Source organism: Bos taurus, chromosome 25 (genome assembly GCF_002263795.3).
Source record: "Bos taurus isolate L1 Dominette 01449 registration number 42190680 breed Hereford chromosome 25, ARS-UCD2.0, whole genome shotgun sequence".
Taxonomy (NCBI): Eukaryota; Metazoa; Chordata; class Mammalia; order Artiodactyla; family Bovidae; genus Bos; species Bos taurus.
Genome location: NC_037352.1, coordinates 8,665,951 through 8,686,159, shown reverse-complemented (window position 1 = coordinate 8,686,159; position 20,209 = coordinate 8,665,951). Strand labels below are relative to the sequence as shown.

The 20,209-nt window shown below is 44.1% G+C and overlaps 1 protein-coding gene across 2 annotated transcripts in view; it reads left to right on the top strand.

Annotated features, from left to right (window-relative positions):
• GRIN2A (glutamate ionotropic receptor NMDA type subunit 2A) overlaps positions 1-20,209 on the top strand; it is a 449,565-nt gene that overhangs the window by 250,742 nt on the left and 178,614 nt on the right. For both annotated transcript variants that reach the window (XR_009492825.1, XM_059881544.1), the window contains exon 3: positions 2,462-3,054. Coding sequence is in view for 1 of the 2 variants with exons in the window: in XM_059881544.1 (XP_059737527.1) it covers positions 2,462-3,054 (593 nt within the window). In the remaining variant the exon portion in view is untranslated. The remainder of the gene's footprint in view (positions 1-2,461; positions 3,055-20,209) is intronic.

Below are 20,209 nucleotides of genomic sequence, written 5' to 3'. Positions count from 1 at the left end.
CTGTGTCTAAATCAAGGACTTTTCTCTTAGGCTGCATTCACACATCTGTCCCCTCACGCACTCCCTCACTCTCCATTTACTGATGGGTCATGTGCCAGGGCTTCTGCCAGGTTTTGGGGACACGGATGAGGTCAGCAATCTCTGCCCTTAAGCAGTTTGCAGCCTTGTTGAGGCATGATTTAAAATGATTAGTCAATCCAAGAATATTGGATTTCTCCAAAAGCTACTGTAGGGAAAAAGATAATTATCCAAAGTCTTTAAATCTGTTACCCAATTTAATTGATTTAATTAGGTAAAATTCATAGAACTGTAATGTTGAAAGGGACCCAGAAGGCATTTATTTCTGGTTTTTCTCTCTGCCTTCAGGCCACGCTGCCCTCAATTTATCCCCCCAAACACCATGCACTTTAGGAAAAGGGGGATATTCTAAGAACTGTAGCTTTTAGCCTTTTTGGATAAAATTTTCTATTCAGTGAGCATCCTCAGGGAAAATTATGCAGACTTATTGAAAGACTTGACATGCATAGCTACAAAGTATTGCTCTGAAGACATGAATGGAATCATCTACTCACAGACACACACATGCACACATGCATGAAACGGAATTGCCATATTCGTACAACTGAGGATGTGTTAAACATACATGGTAAATACAGAATGCAAAATGCAAGCATGGCTACAATATGATAAGTGAAAGCGAAGTCGCTCAGTCGTGTCTGACTCTTTGAAACCTGTGGACTGTAGCCCACCAAGCTCCTCTGTCCATGGGATTCTCCAGGCAAGAATACTGGAGTGGGCTGCCATTTCCTTCTCCTCTAAAAATTCTTTCAGTTCCCAGAAAAAAAAATACATCTCAACAATTGTCAGACCCTGTTTTGCTATAATACAGATTGATACTTTCTGTTTAGTCGTCATTTTCCCACCATGCCAATGGGTCCATGACATGGTTTAAGCACCTACTTTATGCACATCCTCAGTGATCCCAGTGGTGGTATTTTGGGAGGAGGGCAGGAAGTTGAACCAAAACCTGAGTTTGGGTGCTGACTCGCCATGGACTATCCTGAGGCTCATTTGCCACTGCCAACAGTTGTTGTCGTCGTTCAGTCGCTCAGTCGTGTCTGACTCTTTGGACCCCATGGACTGCAGCACTCCAGGCTTCTCTGTCCTTCACCATCTCTCGGAATTTGCTCAAACTCATGTCCATTGAGTCAGTGATGCCATCCAACCATCTCATCCTCTGTCGCCCCCCTCTCCTCCTGCCCTCAATCTTTCCCAGCATCAGGGTCTTTTCCAATGAGTTGGCTTTTCGAATCAGATAGCCAAAGTATTTGGAGGTTCAGCATCCAGACCTTCCGATCACAGTACCAGCCTCACAGGATCATCACAGAAATCTGATGAGTTAAGGGTTTGGAAATGGCACAAATGTGTGCGTCACTTGTTCTTTTTCTAAATGGATATTTGCTCTCATGATCAGGGTCATGACTTGGGGAGATGTTAGGACTGTGAGGGACCCTTTAACCCAACACAAGTAACCATGTCACTTTCCAGGGTAAGCATTCAGGCACTCACCCTTATGCTCAGAATAAGATCTAACACGGCTCCTGAGGCTGTATGTGATAGGGTTTCTGCCAAGCTCTTCAACATCATCTCATCCCCCTACATCACAGGCCATCACCCATTTATCTCCAGCTCCTGAAACAGTCAAGATGTATCCCCAGGGCTCCTCTGACTACACTGTCCACTGGCTTGCCTCTTTTGAAACTTCAGTGTCTCCTTATGCCTCTCTGAGCAATCAGTTCATTGAAGTTACTCTTCCTCACTTTTATTCCATGTCTATGAAGGCAGAGACCATGTGTGTCAAGCGCTAACATGCTGTTGCCATGTAATTAGGTGATCAGCAAATATTTATTGATTGAACAGAGAGATGTCCACCTGGTGTTTATCACAGTCCATATTTCACAGGAATCTAAAGTTCAATTGACTGAAACCTTGCTCAGATTAGTTTAAGTGTGGCTTACATAACCAGCTGGTCTAGAGTAATTGGCTCCAGACATGACGGACTCCAGGTGCTCCAAGTCTGTCATCACAAAGCTCCCCCTATCTCCTGGTGTTGTTTTACTTCTACCAGCTTCATTTTCAAGTCCTGAGTCTAGGGGTCAGGTGGTGTTTGGGGACCCAAAGGGTTGGTGGTGTGATGAACTGGTAGACAGTGAAGCTGGCAAATTCACAGATGTCCTTCACTGTTACAGGCTCTGGGCTCCAAGTTCAGGGACCTCCTTCATCTCTGCGTTTCCAGTATCTATTCCAGAGCTTGGCCTATATTAGGTGATCAGGAATGTTTGCGAACGAACAGGCATGTGATTTCCCCTCACTTCTAGGAAGGAACTACTAAGACAGATGGTCATACGTAAGCTGCCTTCTGCCTCATCTGCTGTTTTGCTTTCTTTTCACCCCTTGGCAGGATCCGACGTCTACCTTCTTCCAATTTGGAGCGTCCATCCAGCAGCAAGCCACAGTCATGCTGAAGATCATGCAGGATTACGACTGGCATGTCTTCTCCCTGGTGACCACCATCTTCCCTGGCTACAGGGACTTCATCAGCTTCATCAAGACCACGGTGGACAACAGCTTTGTGGGCTGGGACATGCAGAACGTGATCACGCTGGACACGTCCTTCGAGGACGCAAAGACCCAAGTCCAGCTGAAGAAGATCCACTCTTCCGTCATCTTGCTCTACTGTTCCAAAGACGAGGCGGTTCTCATCCTGAGCGAGGCCCGCTCCCTCGGCCTCACTGGGTATGATTTCTTCTGGATCGTGCCCAGCTTGGTCTCCGGGAACACGGAGCTCATCCCCAAAGAGTTTCCATCGGGACTCATTTCCGTCTCCTATGACGACTGGGACTACAGCCTGGAGGCGAGGGTGCGAGACGGGCTGGGCATCCTGACCACGGCCGCGTCTTCCATGTTGGACAAGTTCTCCTACATCCCCGAGGCCAAGGCCAGCTGCTACGGGCAGACGGAGAAGCTGGAGGCCCCCCTGCACACGCTGCACCAGTAAGAGGGGCTCTTTGCTTGTCCCCCAAAGTGGGACCAGAGTTTTGCCGTGGTTGTTTGTTTCAGTACTAACAGTCATACATGCTCATTGCTGAACTGTGCAGAGAGTAGAGAATGTTGTATGTCCGCCTGTGGGATCTGTTGGCTTGTTTGTTCATTCTCCTCTCCCCTCTTCCTCTCTTCTCATGTCCTTTTATTTTTAAGTAACAGCATCCTTCCTTGGTTTTCTGCAACTGGCTTTTTTTGCTCAACAGTATACCTTGGAAACCTACGCTTGAGATCTATATATCTGCCTATCTATCTATCCACCGCCTATCTATAGTTATATCTTAAGTATGAATGTGTATATATTTGTGTATCAGTGTGTATATCTACACATGTACATAAACGTGAATATATGTAGATGTATGTATTGACTGAGTGACTACAGTCACTCTTTGTATCTGTTCTTTGTGTCTGACTCTGTGACCCCATGGACTGTACAGGCTCCTCTGTCCATGGGATTCTCCAGGCAGGAATACTGGAGTGGGTAGCCATTCCCTTCTCCAGAGGATTTTCCCCACGTGGGGCTTGAACCCGGGTCTCCTGCATTGCAGGCAGATTCTTTACCATCTGAGCCATCAGGGAAGCCCAGATGTATGTAACCATACATATGAATTCATACATGTGCAGATGCATGTGAACAGATCTATATGGGTATGCATGTGTATATGTAAATATATGGATATAGGAATATTTACATTTCTTGTAACCTACATATTGTGTTCCTCAATAGGGCTATCCCATGGTTTATTTATCCAATCTTCATAATTATAGAAATTTATGTTGTTTCAGATTTTCTCCATTAGAAACTAAACTTCAGTGATGATCACCCTGACCTGATTCTTCATATACATGTACGAGTATCTTTCTAGAGTTGTTTCTAAGAGTTAGACTTTTGGGGTCATGGAACGTGTGCATTTTAAACTTTAAGTGTCTATTGTCAAATTGTCCCACTCAGTAACTGTATAACTTATGTTCACTCTAGCAGCGTGTGAAATCACTCGTCTTCCCACATCCTCACCAGCATGTTACTCTTTGGGGAAAGTGCCCACACTGGCGCTCCTGGTCTTGGAGTTTGTATGTGAGTTTCTTCCCTTCGTACGTCCTAAGCATTTTTGTAGGTTGTTGGAAATCTTGGCAAGCATCACTTTTAAAGCTGCACTGTATTCCATCATGTGGCTGTGTCATAATTTAGTTAACTACTCCCATCTTCGTGGACATTTAAGTTAAATTTTATGTTTCTGAGGACCATTGTTTGTCTTAGCAGGCTGTCGTTATGGCTCAGCTGTTGAGATTTGGAAGGATCACTCCTACGCTCATTGTGCTTGTTTTTGCCTGATGTTGACTGACTTAATCCATGCTCATTTCTTAGATAATGAGCAGGACAGCACCGCGATGAAGGGACTGGGCTATGGTGTTAGACTTGTTGGCTTTCGATTCTTGTCGTATCCACTTTCGATGTAACTGGGACAGTCATTTTACCTTTCTGGGCCTCCATTGTTCATTGCAAAGTGGTAATAATAACACTACTTTCTAGGCAGTGATTCTCACACTTCAATGTGCATCAGAGTCACTGGGTGGGGCTTGTTAAAACAAGACACTCTCAGAGTGTCTTGTTTCTGATGGAAAAAATCTGACATAGCGTAAACTTCTATTATTGTGAAGATTGGATAAATAAAGCATGGGGTAGCCCTGTGGAGGGCCCCATGCTCAGAGTGTCTAACTCAGTAACTCTGGACTAGGTGCCAAGAATTTGCAGTTCTAGCAAGTTCCTAGTTATGCTGATGTTGTCGATCTGGAGAACATGCCTTGAGAACCAATGTTCTAGGGGTTGTCACGAGTATTACATGAGGTGATGCATGAAAAGTGCTGCTTAGCACAAATGCTAAGCACCTGGCAATTACTTAATGATTGTCAGCGTGAGCAGTGAAATTGTTTTGGTCATCAGAAATTACAGGCCACAGAGTCTGCGAGTTTATTACCCAAAGAATAAGACATCTCTCTAAAATGTCTCAGGCTTCCCTGGTGGTTCAGATGGTAAAGAATCTGCCTGAAATGTGGGAGATCCAGGTTTGATCCCTGGGTCAGGAAGATCCCTTGGAGATGGAAATCGCTACCTACTCCAGTATTCTTGCCTATAGAATTCCATGAACCAAAGAGCCTGGCAGGCTACAGTCCATGGGATTGCAAAGAGTCAGGCTCAATGGAGAGAGTAACACTAAAATGTCTCTGGAAGGTTTTAGGACTTTAAATCTGCTACAGTTCAGAAATAATTTCTGGTCTGGGGCTAGATGTGTATGTGTGTGTGTGTGTGTGTGTGTGTGATGGTTTAAAGATTTTACCTGAAATTGACATTTACCTGAAAAGCAAACTCTTGGGTTAAGAAATCATGGTCCTTTGAAGATTTCCCTTCCCCTATCTTCTTTCCCTCTTTAACAATCTTGCTTCTACATTGCTATTTTCAGCATTTTAAATAATTGCCCAGGTATCAGGAAGGAACTCAGATAAATTGGTGTGAAGCATAGGAGCATGTTACAGAGTCAGGATTGCTGCCAGCCCAAGACAAGGGCTGCGCTAATGAATTCTTACTTTCCATCATAAGTGCCCTGCAGCTGGAATATTTGTATGATTCTGATGGAAACATAACTCAATTGTAGGGCAATTGAAATATAACATATACAGGAAAAGGAATTTGAGAAGGATAATTGGCAAGACAGTCAAATACTCTCTCCAGTGACCACCCTGAATTCCATTCCTTAAAAAAAAAAAATCCTACTGCTCTGAAATGCTGGCCTGCTATTTCCAGGAGTCATGCTTTGAATGCAGCAATGTTGTAGGTGGTATTTCAGCCCCAGAGAAGTAATGCATTAAGTGCAGTGAGCCGTCATCCACAGCCTGGTGTTTAATAAAACATCTCTCTACCCAAGGAGCACCAGAGGGTTCAGTTCACATGCGACGCTCAGGCAAGTGTTTGGGGTCCTTGCCACGCTTCCCGACTAGCCCAGCGTTTATTAAACCCATTCCAGAAACTGGGACCTTTCCAGGCAAGGCAAGGACTAGCAGCTGGAGAGAGTCCCAAGAAGGTGGTTTTTAGGGAAGGGGTTAAGGGCACTATATCTCTGTCTTCCATCCATCACTCCTTCTATCCAGAGAACCATGTGTTAGCCTCCAGAATCACACATGAATTAGCATACAACTTAAAGAATGTACAGTCTGATGAAGGTGGAGAAATTTGTCTAAAGACAACCTCAGGTAACAAGTTAAAGTGGAAGTGTTAGTCACTCAGTTGTGTCCAACTCTTTGCAACCCCATGGACTGTAGCCTGCCAGGCTCCTCTGTCCATGGGATTCTCCAGGCAAGAATACTAGAGTGGGTAGCCATTCCCTTCTCCAAGGGACCTTCCCCACCCAGGGATGGAACCTGAGTCTCCTACATTGCAAGCAGACTCTTTACCATCTGAGCCACCAAGCCCAGGGTTAGGTAACAAGGACTCTTTTTTTTTTTTTAAGGAGAGAATAGTATCAAAAAGTAGAGTCTGATGAAACACCTACCCCCATACTCGAGCCAGAGAAGGAAGTGAACATGTCATATCTGTTTCACGTGTTTAAAAGAAATAACACAGTACTGATCAGGTAGAAGTCCTGCTTATACCTTTCTCCCTTTCTCGCCATGGGAGAGAAAAACAGAAAAACACCAGAATGAATCTGGCATGTAACCAAATCCATGCACATGTTTTGAAGCTTTGATGTAGACATATGTACGACCTTAGACCTAATGTATGTGTGCCCTCAGTTGCTCAGTCATGTCCGATTCTTTGTGACCCCATGGACTGGAGCCTGCCAGGCTCCTCTTGTCCATGGAATTTTTCAGACAAGAATACTGGAGTGGGTTTCCATTTCCTCCTCCAGGGAATCTTCCTAACCCAGGGATTGAACTTGTATCTCCTGCATTGGCAAGCGGATTCTTTACCATGAGTGCCACCTGGGAAGCCTTAGATGTGATGGATAGCTCTTTTTAATATATATAAGTGAAAAAAAAATATATATATATAAGTGGTATCTGATACATTGGAATTTCCTTTACCTCCACCTTATGGCTCAAGCATGGTCTATGAGGACACATAGAATTCTAGCATATTCATCTTCATTGCTTTTTTTGTATTCTGTTTTTTGTGTTCCATCTTTAAGTTAATCATCCCCCTTTGATGGACATTTGGGTTGTTGACAGTAAGGAATCTTCAGTCTGGGTAACAGAGAACACGGGCTTCCCTGGTGGCTCAGACAGTAAAGAATCTGCCTGCAATTCAGGAGACCTAGGTTTGATCCCTGGGTTGGGAAGATCCTGTGGAGAAGGAAATTGCTGGAGAATACCATGGACAGAGGAGTCTGGCAGGGCTACAGTCCATGGGGCCATAAAGAGTCAGACACAACTGAGTGACTTTCACTTTTAGCAGAGAACACATGTGTCTGCATCCTGATTCAGACCCATCACCGTGTTCAGTGCAAGCCCATGACTCCAGATTTAGGAGTTCTCGCTTTGGGCTTTGAAAGTTACATTTTCAACTAGAGGAAAAAGGCTTAGTTTGCAAAGCAACTGTAAACAAATAGCTCTCATCACTCCCACTCCGTAGTGAGGAGAAGGCAAACTAGCTTCCCAAGAGGTTCAGGTAAAGTCATCCATGATGGTTTCATGGTGAGGTGCTGAGGGACTGGGGGTCCTGCTTTGACTGGTTGAGTTTGACACCTTGGGTCTAATTAGGCACGTCTTCTGGTGGTCCTCATGGACATCGCTGGTGGTCTGACGCGCAGAGTTTGGGTCGTTAGGATACTGTGCAGTTGTTCACTGCTGACGGTGCTGGCCCAGGTATAGAAGACTGCTTGCTGGGTTAATGACCCCACTGTGGACCTGTGTCTGTTCTGGTTTCAGGAAAAAAATAGTGGGGAAAAGGGGAACTGTTCCTGATGTTTAATATTCCTGGTTTTAGAGATGGCACTTGGAAAAGAACAGTCAGCATTTTCCAAAGTTCAAAAATAGCTCCGCCATGTTACGTAACCTGTGCCTTGCTGCTGCAAAGTTGCTAAACATCTGTTCCTTCGCCAAGCACAGAGCACATTGCTGGCAACTCCTGGAGCTGTGAAGGTAAACCGTTACCTGTTTCATGGGCACAGAACCTAGGCTGCTCTGTCCTGTCCTGTCCCGAGAATGTCTCTGGTTTGCTAGTGGGTGGGGCCCCAGGAGAAGGCAATGGCAATCCACTCCAGTACTCTTGCTTGGAAAATCCCATGAATGGAGGAGCCTGGTAGGCTGCAGTCCATGGGGTCGCTAAGAGTCAGACACAACTGGGCGACTTCACTTTCACTTTTCACTTTCATGCATTGGAGGAGGAAATGGCAACCCACTCCAGTGTTCTTGCCTGGAGAATCCCAGGGACGGTGGGGCCTGGTGGGCTGCCGTCTATGGGGTCGCACAGAGTCGGACACGACTGAAGTGACTTAGCAGTAGCAGCAGGGGCCCCGGGAAAGGGCACGAGATCACAGTTAAGAGTGTGGGCGCTGGAGTCAGGCTGCCTGTGTATGGATCTCTGATCTGAACTCTCCTGGATCTGGGACTCTGAGCAGGTCGCTCGATTCCTCCAAGTCTGCTCCCTCAGATGTAACATGAGGATAAAAAAAGTTTTGTTTCTTAACCTAGAGCCTGGCATATGGAAAGCAATCTGTAAATGCTTCTGTGTGTTCGTGCACTCAGTTGTGTCCAACTCTTTGTGACCCCATGGACTGTAGCCCATCAGGCTCCTCTGTCCTTGGGATTCTCCAGGCAAGAACACTGGAGTGGGTTGCCATTTCCCACTCCTGGGATAAAAGATTACTACTATTGATTCAGTGTGTGCACATTTGTGTGTTTCCTCATCCACTTTGGAGGGGACACATTTTACATTTATTGAGGAGGAGGTCATAGCAGGGAGATGGAGGGTGTTTTTAAGACCTGAGTGCTCTTGCCAGAGGATTACCTTTGGAGGAATGCTGTGAAGAACACTAGTGGGAAGAAGGGTAATGTGGAGGAGAGAAAAATTCATGAGAAGGATAATTGCCAACTTGGTTTTGAATTAGCCACATATTTACCAAGTATTAGTTACTAAGTGCTCTGAAAGTGAAAGTGAAGTCTCTCAGTTGTATCCGACTCTTTGCGACCCCGTGGACTGTAGCCCACCAGGCTCCTCCATCAATGGGATTCTCCAGGCAAGAATACTGGAGTGGGTTGCCATTTCCTTCTCCAGGGGATCTTCCCGACCCAGGGATCAAACCCAGGTCTCCCGCACTGCAGGCACACGCTTTTAACCTCTGAGCCACCAGGGAAGCCTAAGTGCTCTGAACTCAGGTTTAGAAAAAAAAAAAGCCTCTGTGTGTGCGAGGTGGTGGGGGGAGTCATTTCTTTGTATTGTAGTAGAATTAAATGAAAGTATATATGTAAAGCACTCATCATTGTGCCTGGCATATAGTAGTAGTTGTTATTCAGTCACTAAGTCATGCCCGACCCTTTGTGACACCATAGACTGTAGCCCCTCAGGCTCCTTTGTCCATGGGATTTCCCAGGCAAGCGTACTAGAGTGGTTGCCATTTCCTGCTCCAGGGGATCGTCCTGACCCAGGGATAGAACCTGCATCTCCTGCATTGGCAGGCAGATTCTTTTACCACTGAGCTACCAGGGAAGCCCCACATGGAGGTGGTACTTCACAAATAACTGTAAAGTCATTGTTGTCTTCTTCTTATGACAATGATGATCATTGTTATTACTTTAACTTTTGCTTATTATACTGCAAGCTGTACACAGACAGGAAAGAGAGAAATGGAGGTGTATTTCAATCTCGTTTCTTGCCGATTGAGTTATGCCTCTGTGTCCTAGGGCTCCCATTTCAGTTAGGGGAGGAGGATGTGGAGATGTTACTACACTGAAAGTCAAATAGAACTGCTCAGGTAGATCTATAGCTCAAACCAAGGCAACAAAAAATCTTCTCTTGGACGAGTTATGAATTAGTATTGAAGGGAAGTTATTTGACTTTAATTAATGATACCTGGCTTGACCACTTATGTGTTTTGCATTGACTTCCTGATTTATGAAGTCCAGTTTCTTCTTTAAGAAGCAACAAGATTGTAAATTATCACCCTGACAGGAAGGGAAATGGAAGGAAGATATATAAGGGAGAGTGAGTTTAACTCATATCCAAGTTACATTTGATACTTTTTTCAATCTTCCTTTCTAAAATAACCATAGGAAAAGCTGCAGGTTTAATGACCCATTAAGAGACTGAGCTGAACCTGGTTGGCATATTTTTATTTGATAATCAGAATTATCACTGTTGGTTTCTTTTTTAAATGCCAATAAAGGAGCCTGCTCAGTTAATTCTCTGAGCTTGACCAGAGTTATAACTTCCCTGGGCGAATGTGATAACTCTCTGCAAATATTTATCTGTGGGATCACTGTATGGTCAACAAACATTTCTGGCAGTGACACCAGGCACCCAAGAGACCAGACCATCCTCTGGGCCTGTGCTGTAAATCTGATTGGGAGTCTGGATTCAGGGATGGGGAAAAAAGCTGAGCCTCAAAGAGATATGCAGTGAGAGAATCCTGCAGCCATGTGCCAAATTGAGAACCCAAAGCATATTCCACAAGGCTATGTGACTTTGCAGGCTTCCCAGATAGCGCTAGTAGTAAAGGACCTGCCTGCCAATGCAGTAGACAGAAGAGATGAGGTTCGATCCATGGGTCAGGAAGATCCCCTGAAGGAGGGCATGTCAACCCACTCCACTATTCTTACCTGGAGAATCCCATGGACAGAGGAGCCTGGTGGGCTGCAGTACACAGGTTAGCAAAGAGAAAGATGTGACTGAAGCGACTTAGCACACACAGACACGTGACTGTGGAATGTGGTTCTGGATAGTGCTATGTTCAAACCATTTCCTGGACTCAGAGAAGGTTGTCTCTGGCAAGTTACTTAACATCTTTGAGCCTCCATTTCCCTGAGTATATACAGAAATGATTCCAACCACAGAGGATTAAGGTAACATTTAAATCCATGTAGTATATTTAGCCAAGCACCTAGGATGGAGTTGGCACCATGCAGATGTTAATTTTCCTCCTTCTCCAGGGCCAAATGCACAGCTTGATCTAACACCTCTTGTGGCCTGATGGACCCACAAAAGGTGGGCTGTGCCCCCTGGGCATTCAGTCAGAGAGCGAAGTCAACAGCCTCTCTTCAGCATCATCTCTGTTTGTGGCATCTCTCCTGGAACATGGCCCTCTCTGTTTTCTGGCTGGAAGTCAAGAGTGCCGTATGCCAGCCCTGCAGTGCAAGTCAATCATTTCCAATTGGCATCCAATGAATAGCTCGACAAATGGTGGAAGCCTGATGCTGGCAGCTAGAAAGGATCAGAAATCGTCCGTAACTTTACCTTGAGGGAAAGGTGGTTTGAAATGTTTTGGGGTCACACATAAAGCATAAATATTGTTCAAATTTGCCTTATATCAGATGCAAATTTTTAGATTCTGGAGCCAGGCTGCCAACACAATATATATATATATTGATCTTTTTCCTCCAAGGTTGAATACTAGGGAAGGTTTCGTTTTGAAACTTGTTAATTTGGTGACGTATACTAATGATTTGCTGTGGCTCTCTTCTGTGAAAAGATAATGCAAAGAAAAGCACCATCTTCAGTACTCTGGTGCCTGATGACAGAGAGTATGTTGGGGGCAAGGGGTCTTGACGTGTAAGCAAAGGGACCAGTTATGAGACCGTAACGTGAATCTCTGTAAGTCTGTGGGTTCAGAGACAAGTGGGTGGGGTTATGCCTGTTTTGGAAGTAAAATTAATAAAACATGATGGATGACTATGAAGTGGTAGAAGAGCTACAATATTATCTTTTCACTTGTACCACTGAATAGATGGCGGTACCTTTTACAAAATTGGAGAAGAAATAAGTTGGGGGAGAGTGAGCCAGGAATGGCATCTAATTTCAGACACGTTCAATTGAACATACCTTGGAGACATCCAGATGGCAATCTCAAGCAGGCAATTGGAGAGACGAGTCTGAGTTCAGGCTGTAAATACAACACAGAGGTTTTGAGCTTACTGACGGCGGTTAGAGCCCCAGAATTGGATGACATCACCTAGGGGGGAGTGAAGACTCAGAGGTGGGAGCAGGTTCCAACATTAATTGGTAAATCATCCCCTAGGGGAAGGAGAACACTGGAGAAAACAAATTGAGCTGTGAATTTCAGCTGCCATCCACCTTTGGAGACTCTCTATTTCCAGCCTTGATTTTGTTGCGTAGCCTGGTGGGTGTCTGTATGCTGCTGCTGCTGCTAAGTCGCATCAGTAGTGTCCGACTCTGTGTAACCCCATAGACGGCAGCCCACCAGGCTCCCCTGTCCCTGGGATTCTCCAGGCAAGAGTACTGGAGTAGGGTGTCATTGTATCTGCTATATGCTTTGTTGTTGTTCAGTCACTCAGTCATGTCCAACTCCTAGACATGGCTATAGGAGCCACAGACCTTCCAAAGACCTATAGTCCATAGCCATTTCTAATCTACCTGGGCTTAGCACAACCTAGGAGGGTTAAATAATCATACCAATAGTTTTGGCTTCCCGGGTGGCACTAGTGGTAAAGAACTCACCTGCCAATTCAGGAGACATAAGAGACTACAGTTTGATCCCTGAGTGGGGAAGATCCCCTGGAGGAGGGCATGGCAACCCACTCCAGTATTCTTTCCTGGAGGATCCCATGGACAGAGGAGCCTGGCAGGGTCGCAAAGAGTCGGACACGACTGAAGTGACTTAGCACGCATACACACACCAATAGTTTTAATCAATACATGGAAGAAGTAAAATTTATCTCATAATGAACTGTCTGGAAGATCATCAGAGCAGGAAATGCTTTCGGTTAAAGGGAACCAGGACTGGACTAGGCTGGAACCATGACACAGATGGTGGGCCAAGCTTTTGGATCCAGAGCAATGAGGAGGTCACACTCAGGAAGAGGCTGGGAAAAACCTCTGCTTTTGTTTCATTCTTGACATGATCTGGAAAACATCCGATGCCACACAAAACGAGTTAAAAATCCTGTCCACCACCAGGGAGGAGCATATGGTGCAGTGTGAAGGGCCAGTCCATTTATAAGCTGTTCTTTGCTTTCTTTCCTGGAAGGGTATCTGTCTCTGCACCTCCTCCTGGTATGTAGGGCAGAAGCCCACCCAGTTACTCCTTCCAGGTGGGAGCTAGACAGCCAGAACAGACCTCTCCCCATGTCCTCTGCCTCCCCCTTCTATTGCCTCCGTGTGGACGCTGCCTGCCTGCAGGTGTGACTGAGCCCCCGTGCAGACTCTTGGTGCCTCCAAGTGTGGCATGGATCCCAGGGATGAAGGAGTCACTGTCAGCTTGGCGATGCTCGCTAGCTTCTGCGTGGGTGGGGAGGCCAGCCACATTTCCACACAGGCCCCAAAGTTTGGTGAATGAACTGGCTGATCTGCTTATGGTCTGGTGTGCTCTTGGCCAGATCCCCGTAGCCAGTTCTTACAGATTTGCTTCGTCTGATTAAATTCTATTGAAACACAGGAATAAACATATATCACGCAGTCTTCTACATGGTTGGAGGACCCCTCTCCTGAGACTCAAGCTCATTTCCTTTTCATTTCCATCCCTATTAAGCAAAGAACTTCGTAACAGTTTTATTAATACATTGCTATATGTTGAGGGGAGAGAAAAGGGGAACTTCAAGTTTCATTAAGTTACATTATGGAGGCATATATATATTTATTGAAATAGAGTTGATTTATGATGTGTTAGGGGCTTCCCATGTGGCTCAGCTGTTAAAGAATCTGCCTACAATGCGGGAGACCTGGGTTTGATTCCTGGGTTGCGAAGATCCCCTGGAGAAGGGAAAGGCTACCCACTCCAGTATTCCAGCCTGGAGAATGCCATGGACTGTATAGTCCATGGGGTCACAATGAGTTGGACCTGACTGAGCAACTTTCACTTTCACTATGATGTATTAATTTCTGGTGTAGAGCACAGTGATTCAGTTATATGTATATATTCCTTTCAGATTCCTTTCCATTATAGGCTATTACAAGATGTTGAATATAGTTTCCTGTGCTATGCAATAGGACCTTTTTGTTCCATCTGCAGCAACATGGAAAGACCTAGAGATCACCACACTAAGTGATATAAATGAGACAGAGAAAGATAAATATGATATCAAATGTGAAATCTAAAAAGGTGATACAAAGTGAGACCCACAAGCATAGAAAACAAACTTATGGTTACCAAGGGTGACGTGGGGAGGCATAAGGTGGAAGCATATATATTTTAAAATCAGATATAATGGAAATGTTGGCATACTCTAATGATAAAACCTCTCATGTATTTAGTGCCTCCTATGTGCCAGCCACTTTAAATGCATTATCTTTAATCCTTAGGTGTGACCAGTCACTTCACATACATTATCTTTAGTCCTTAGGTGTGAGTTAGGATGCTTTTGCAGCAAGTAATAATCAACTAAAATTAGTTATGTGCTTAGTTATGTGATTGAGTTATTTGATTGGAATCCCAGAGACAGGATGGACTTCAGGTGCAGTATGGTCAAGGTTCTGGTTCTTTCCCCTGTGATCTCCTGACTGCTCTTTGAGGTGTATAGTCCTTGATCTCAGACTGCCTCCTTTATGACCTTAAGTTTGCTGTCAGAAGCACCTTGGATGACTTCCTTGTTCATGACCGCATTAGGTCTTGTGGCCACCTTTAATAGCCATTTTCAAAATGGTGTATACTGACCAGGTTAATTCTGGACTGCTGACCCAGTCCCTGAGAGGTCAAATAGGATTCAGTTCAGTCGCTCAGTCATGTCTGATTCTTTGCAACCCCATGGACTGCAGCACGCCAGGCTTCTCTGTCCATCACAAACTCCCGGAACTTGCTCAAACTCATGTCCATTGAGTTGGTGAAGCCATCCAACCATCTTATCCTCTGTCATCCCCTTCTCCTGCCTTTAGTCTTTCCCAGCATCAGGGTCCTTTCCAACGAGTCAGTTCTTCACATCAGGTTGCCAAAGTACTGGAGCTTCAACTTCCGCATCAGTCCTTCCAATGAATATTCAGGACTGATTTCCTCTAGGATGGACTTGTTGGATCTCCTTGTAGTCCAAGGGACTCTCAAGAGTCTTCTCCAACACCACAGTTTAAAAGCATCAATTCTTCAGTGCTCAGCTTTCTTTATGGTCCAACTCTCACATCCATACATGACTACTGGAAAAACCATACCTTTGACTAGATGGACCTTTGTCGGCCTAGTGATGTCTCTGCTTTTTAATATGCTGTCTAGGTTTGTCATAGCTTTTCTTCCAAGGAGCAAGCATCTTTTAATTTCATGGGTGCAGTCACCATCTGCAGGGATTTTGGAGCCCCCCAAAATAAAGTCTCTCACTGTTTCCATTGTTTCCCCATCTATTTGCCATAAAGTAATGGGACTAGATGCCATGATCTTAGTTTTTTGAATGTTTAGTTTTAAGCCACTTTTTCACTCTCCTTTTTCACTTTCATCAAGAGGCTCTTTAGTTCTTCTTCATTTAGGTCACACCAAACCAGACCTACTCTTAGAACTAAGACAGGGTAAGCTTCCATTCCTGCAAGTTCCATGGATTCTTACAGGAAACATGAAGTCTCAACAAATGTGATTTCTCATTGAAAAAGACTGATGTAGGGAAAGATTGAGGGCAGAAGGAGAAGGGCGTAACAGAAGATGAGGGGGTTGCATGGCATCACCGACTCAACGGACATGTGTTTGAGCAAACTCCAGGAGATGGTGAAGGACCCAGGAAGCCTGGCATCTTGCAGTCTTTGCAGTCACAAAGAGTTGATCACAACTTAGCGACTGAACAACAGCAACATTTAAGAATGAGGAAAAGGCAAACGGATGCTGGATAGATTACCAGCTGGTCAATTATAAATCATAACTCATATTACAGATAAGGAAACAGGGGATCAGATAAGTTATGGTCCCCAGAGACCAAGGTCACATAGTTAATATGAAATGAAGTCAAAATTCAAATCTATTTTTTTTCTTATCTGAACTCCATTATCCTCCTTTATTTTTTATTTTTTGGCATGGCATGTGGGATCTTAGTTCCTTGACCAGGGATCAAACCTGTACCCCCTGCATTGGAAACATAGAGTCTTAACCACTGGACCACCAGAGAAGTCTATGTGCTACTATTTTAAAAGGTTGCAAGTTAACTTGAAGTTGTGATATTTCTTTTTTGACTTGAATGTCTTTACTCTTTTCAAAAGTGGAATAAATCCCAACATTTTAAACCTGGAAGACTTCACAAAAAAAATTATATTTTTAGCTAGTCTTAAAAACTATGAAAAGCTGATAATGATAATCCCACATTCCTATCTGGAAGTCTTAAAAGTTGGGGCTTTAGATGTTGGGCTTCCAAACCGTTCACTCTTCAGGGAGAAGCTGGAATCTGCTTTCTTGACTGTGTATCACTGTGCTGTGGGTGGAGTATATGACAAGAAAGTATCTCCGCCTTTTGTACCCATTTGGATGTGGAGTGGGTATTTTCTTATTCGGGCTTCCTGGGTGGTGCTAGGGGTAAAGAATCTGCCTGCCAATGCAGGAGACATAGGAAATGCGAGTTCAATCCCTGGGTCAGGTAGACCCCTGGAGGAGGGCATGGCAACTCACTCCAGTATTCTTGCCTGGAGAAATCCATGGACAGAGGGGCCTGGAGGGCTGTAGTCCTTAGTCCACGTGGTCACAAAGAGTCGGACATGACTGAAGCAACTTAGCACACACACATTTTCTTATTCACTTGATGTATAGGAGTTGCTCAGCTGGTTTCTGGATTTCTTTCAGAAAGAATTGCTCCATAACTGTAGACTTAAAGTATCCATGGGTGAAAGTGTTTAAAGAAAGCCACCACCCTCTTGTACCAGAACCTTCTTCTTATTTGGAGATGGTAAACTGGACACAAGATCTGACCTTTAGATCAAGAAGGGCCTGCCCAATTCATCTTAGGCCCCACCTGGACTACTTATTCATATCACCTCCGTAGTTTCTTTAAGTGTTTTATTTTATCATAAGATATCATATATTTATTTTATTAATTTTATCATAATCATCATTATTTATAAGCACTGCCAAACAAGACCTTGAGGAACCTTAAGACTGGCAGATATTCAAATGAGTGATGATAAAAAGTTTTCAACTCCAGTACTCATGCCTGGAAAATCCCATGGACGGAGGGGCCTGGCAGGCTACAGTCCTTCGGGTTGCACACACAAAAAAAAAAAATAGTTTTCATATCTCACTTAGAAGAATCACCTCTGGTACTGAGTGGTCATTTTATATGGCCATAGGTCATAAACCTACTTCTCTATTCAACTTACAGGTGAGAATTTGAGTTGTTTCTGCCAAGTGGCTTTCCCAAGACAAGAACTTAGTGAATTATCCAAGGAGAGTTCCACTCATCTGATTGGACCAATTTGTAGATGTTCTTCAATAAAACTTGAAGAAAATATTTTTCTGGTAGGGGTGTGGGGTATGTTTCCTGCTTTTCTACAATCTGCTGAAATTTGTCAAATAAACAGCAAACGAGGGAGTCTGATGGAAATCTTGCCAGTTCTTAAGGATCATTGCTGAAAATATCAGTTTATTATCTAAATCTCGTAAAGTCTATGGTTCGAATCTGATTTTTCTTCTTTATGGCTCGGATTCATAAAATATATTATTAGTTGTAACAAATTATTTTCAACTGGTGTTACAACATTAAAATTATAAATTAGTTCTCTATGCTTTATTACAGATGAGGAAAGTGAGGCTTGGAAGACTCAGGGTTCATTTTTTTCACTATTGAGAGGCTGGCTAATGGCAAGGACATGCTGAGCCTGAGTTTTCTTTCTCTCAGACCCAGATGTGTTGCTCCAAAGAATCAGTCCTCTTTCCTTACAGGTCCTTTATGATTAATAATAGTCATGTGCTGGTACTGATGATGGTGGTGATGGTGGTGATGATGGTAATGATGGTGGTGATAATGATGGTGATGGTGATGATATGGTGATGATGGTGGTGGTGATGATGGTGGTGATGGTGGTTATGATGGTGGTTATGATGATGATGATGATCGTGGTGATGATGGTGGTGGTGGTGGTGGTGGTGGTGATGGTGGTGATGATGGTGATGATGATGGTAATGATGGTGGTGATAATGATGGTGATGGTGATGATATGGTGGTGATGGTGGTGGTGATGGTGGTTATGATGATGATGATGATCGTGGTCGTGATGGTGGTGGTGATGATGGTGATGATATGGTAATGATGGTGGTGGTGATGGGGTGATGATGGTAATGATGGTGGTGATAATGATGGTGATGGTGATGATATGCTGATGATGATGGTGGTGACCATGAACTCCAGGGACCTTTTCCGTTATATCTGCATGCCCCAGTACTCAGCTTACTGCAGACACTTAAATATGTGTTGAATGAGTGAATCATGCAATTGTAATACAGTGCTTCACCAGATCTAAGGATTTTTACATACATTATCCTATCTTATTCTCACAAGAACTCTGTGAAATAAGTGGTATTATTATTTCCATTTGTGTGTGAGAAAAAAAATCTCAGAGAGAGGAATGGCTTTTCCAGGGTCACTTAATAGTAGAATCAGGATCCAGATTGCCTCTCTGACTTCAGCATCTAATCCTCTGATTCTCTGGCTTCTCAGGGTAAGAAGACACCCTGGGTGTGTTTTCATGAGGCCCTACAGGTCTTCCAGTGCCTTCAAGTTCATTCAGAGATTCTCCCATTGTGTATAGGAGTCATTTTGCTTGTCTTGCTGCTGCGTCGCTTCAGTCGTGTCTGACTCTGTGCGACCCCATAGACGGCAGCCCACCAGGCTCCGCCGCCCCTGGAACTTTCCAGGCAAGAACACTGGAGTGTGTTGCCATTTCCTTCTCCAATGCATGAAAGTGAAAAGTGAAAGTGAAGTCGCTCAGTTGTCTCTGACTCTTAGTGACCCCATGAACTGCAGCCCACCAGGCTCCTCCGTCCATGGGATTTTCCAGGCAAGAGTACTGGAGTGGGGTGCCATTGCCTTCTCCGTTGCTTGTCTTAGAGGTTAGTTTATCACAAAAACGCAATGTATGGGATTTCATTTTGTAAACCACAAAACCTTCCTGAAAATGTTAATAACATCCTCACCATCAATATCAGTTATTATTGTTGTCATTATCATAGAGACTGATGTTTGGCATTGCCAAGAATAAAGCAAGTGGAGAACAAAGGGAAGAAGCTAATCTTTCCTGGGAGAATTTTTATAAGAATAAGTCAAAAGCTCAGTTGCAGAGTCATCAACTCCCTTTAAATTAGTTCTAGAATGAGTCCCTTCAGAATTTGTGCCTCCCTGAGGAATGCCAGTAAATATTAATTGGAAGCAAAGAATTGAGCAAAGACGTCATCAAGGAAGTCTCAGTAATTCTGACTAGGCAGAAAGAAGGAAGTAAAAGGTAGAAAGGAAGAGGGAAGCCAGTATTTAATTTTGACACTGGGTGCGTGCCAGGTCATAATGGGGTTGTCTGCCTTGATTTTTAAAGTGTTCTATTCACATATATTCAGGAATGCTAAACTGTTGGCAAACTCAGTATAGGGAGGAAGCCATCATCCATTCCTCTAAACCATTTACAGATCTTGAGTTTAATAAATCTGCTTTCAAAACAGAGCATTTCTTAAATAAGACTCTGAGCTCTGAACACAGGACTGGAAGAAAGTGTTTGTTTTCAGCTGGCTAAGTGAAAACCAAACCAAACAAACAGAATAAAAACAGTCCCCTGACATCTGTTCCCCATATTCATCTATTGATTGCCTGGATCTCATTCTTCCATTTGTTCATTCATTCATTCATGCATTTGTTTTCATCCATGTATTCTCTCATGTAGTCAACACGTAGTATGTGTCTGATGGGCTTTGCTGGTGGCTCAGATGGTAATGAATCTGCCCACAATGCGGGAGACTCAGGTTCGATCCCTGGGTCAGGAAGATCCCCTGGAGAAGGGAATGGCTAC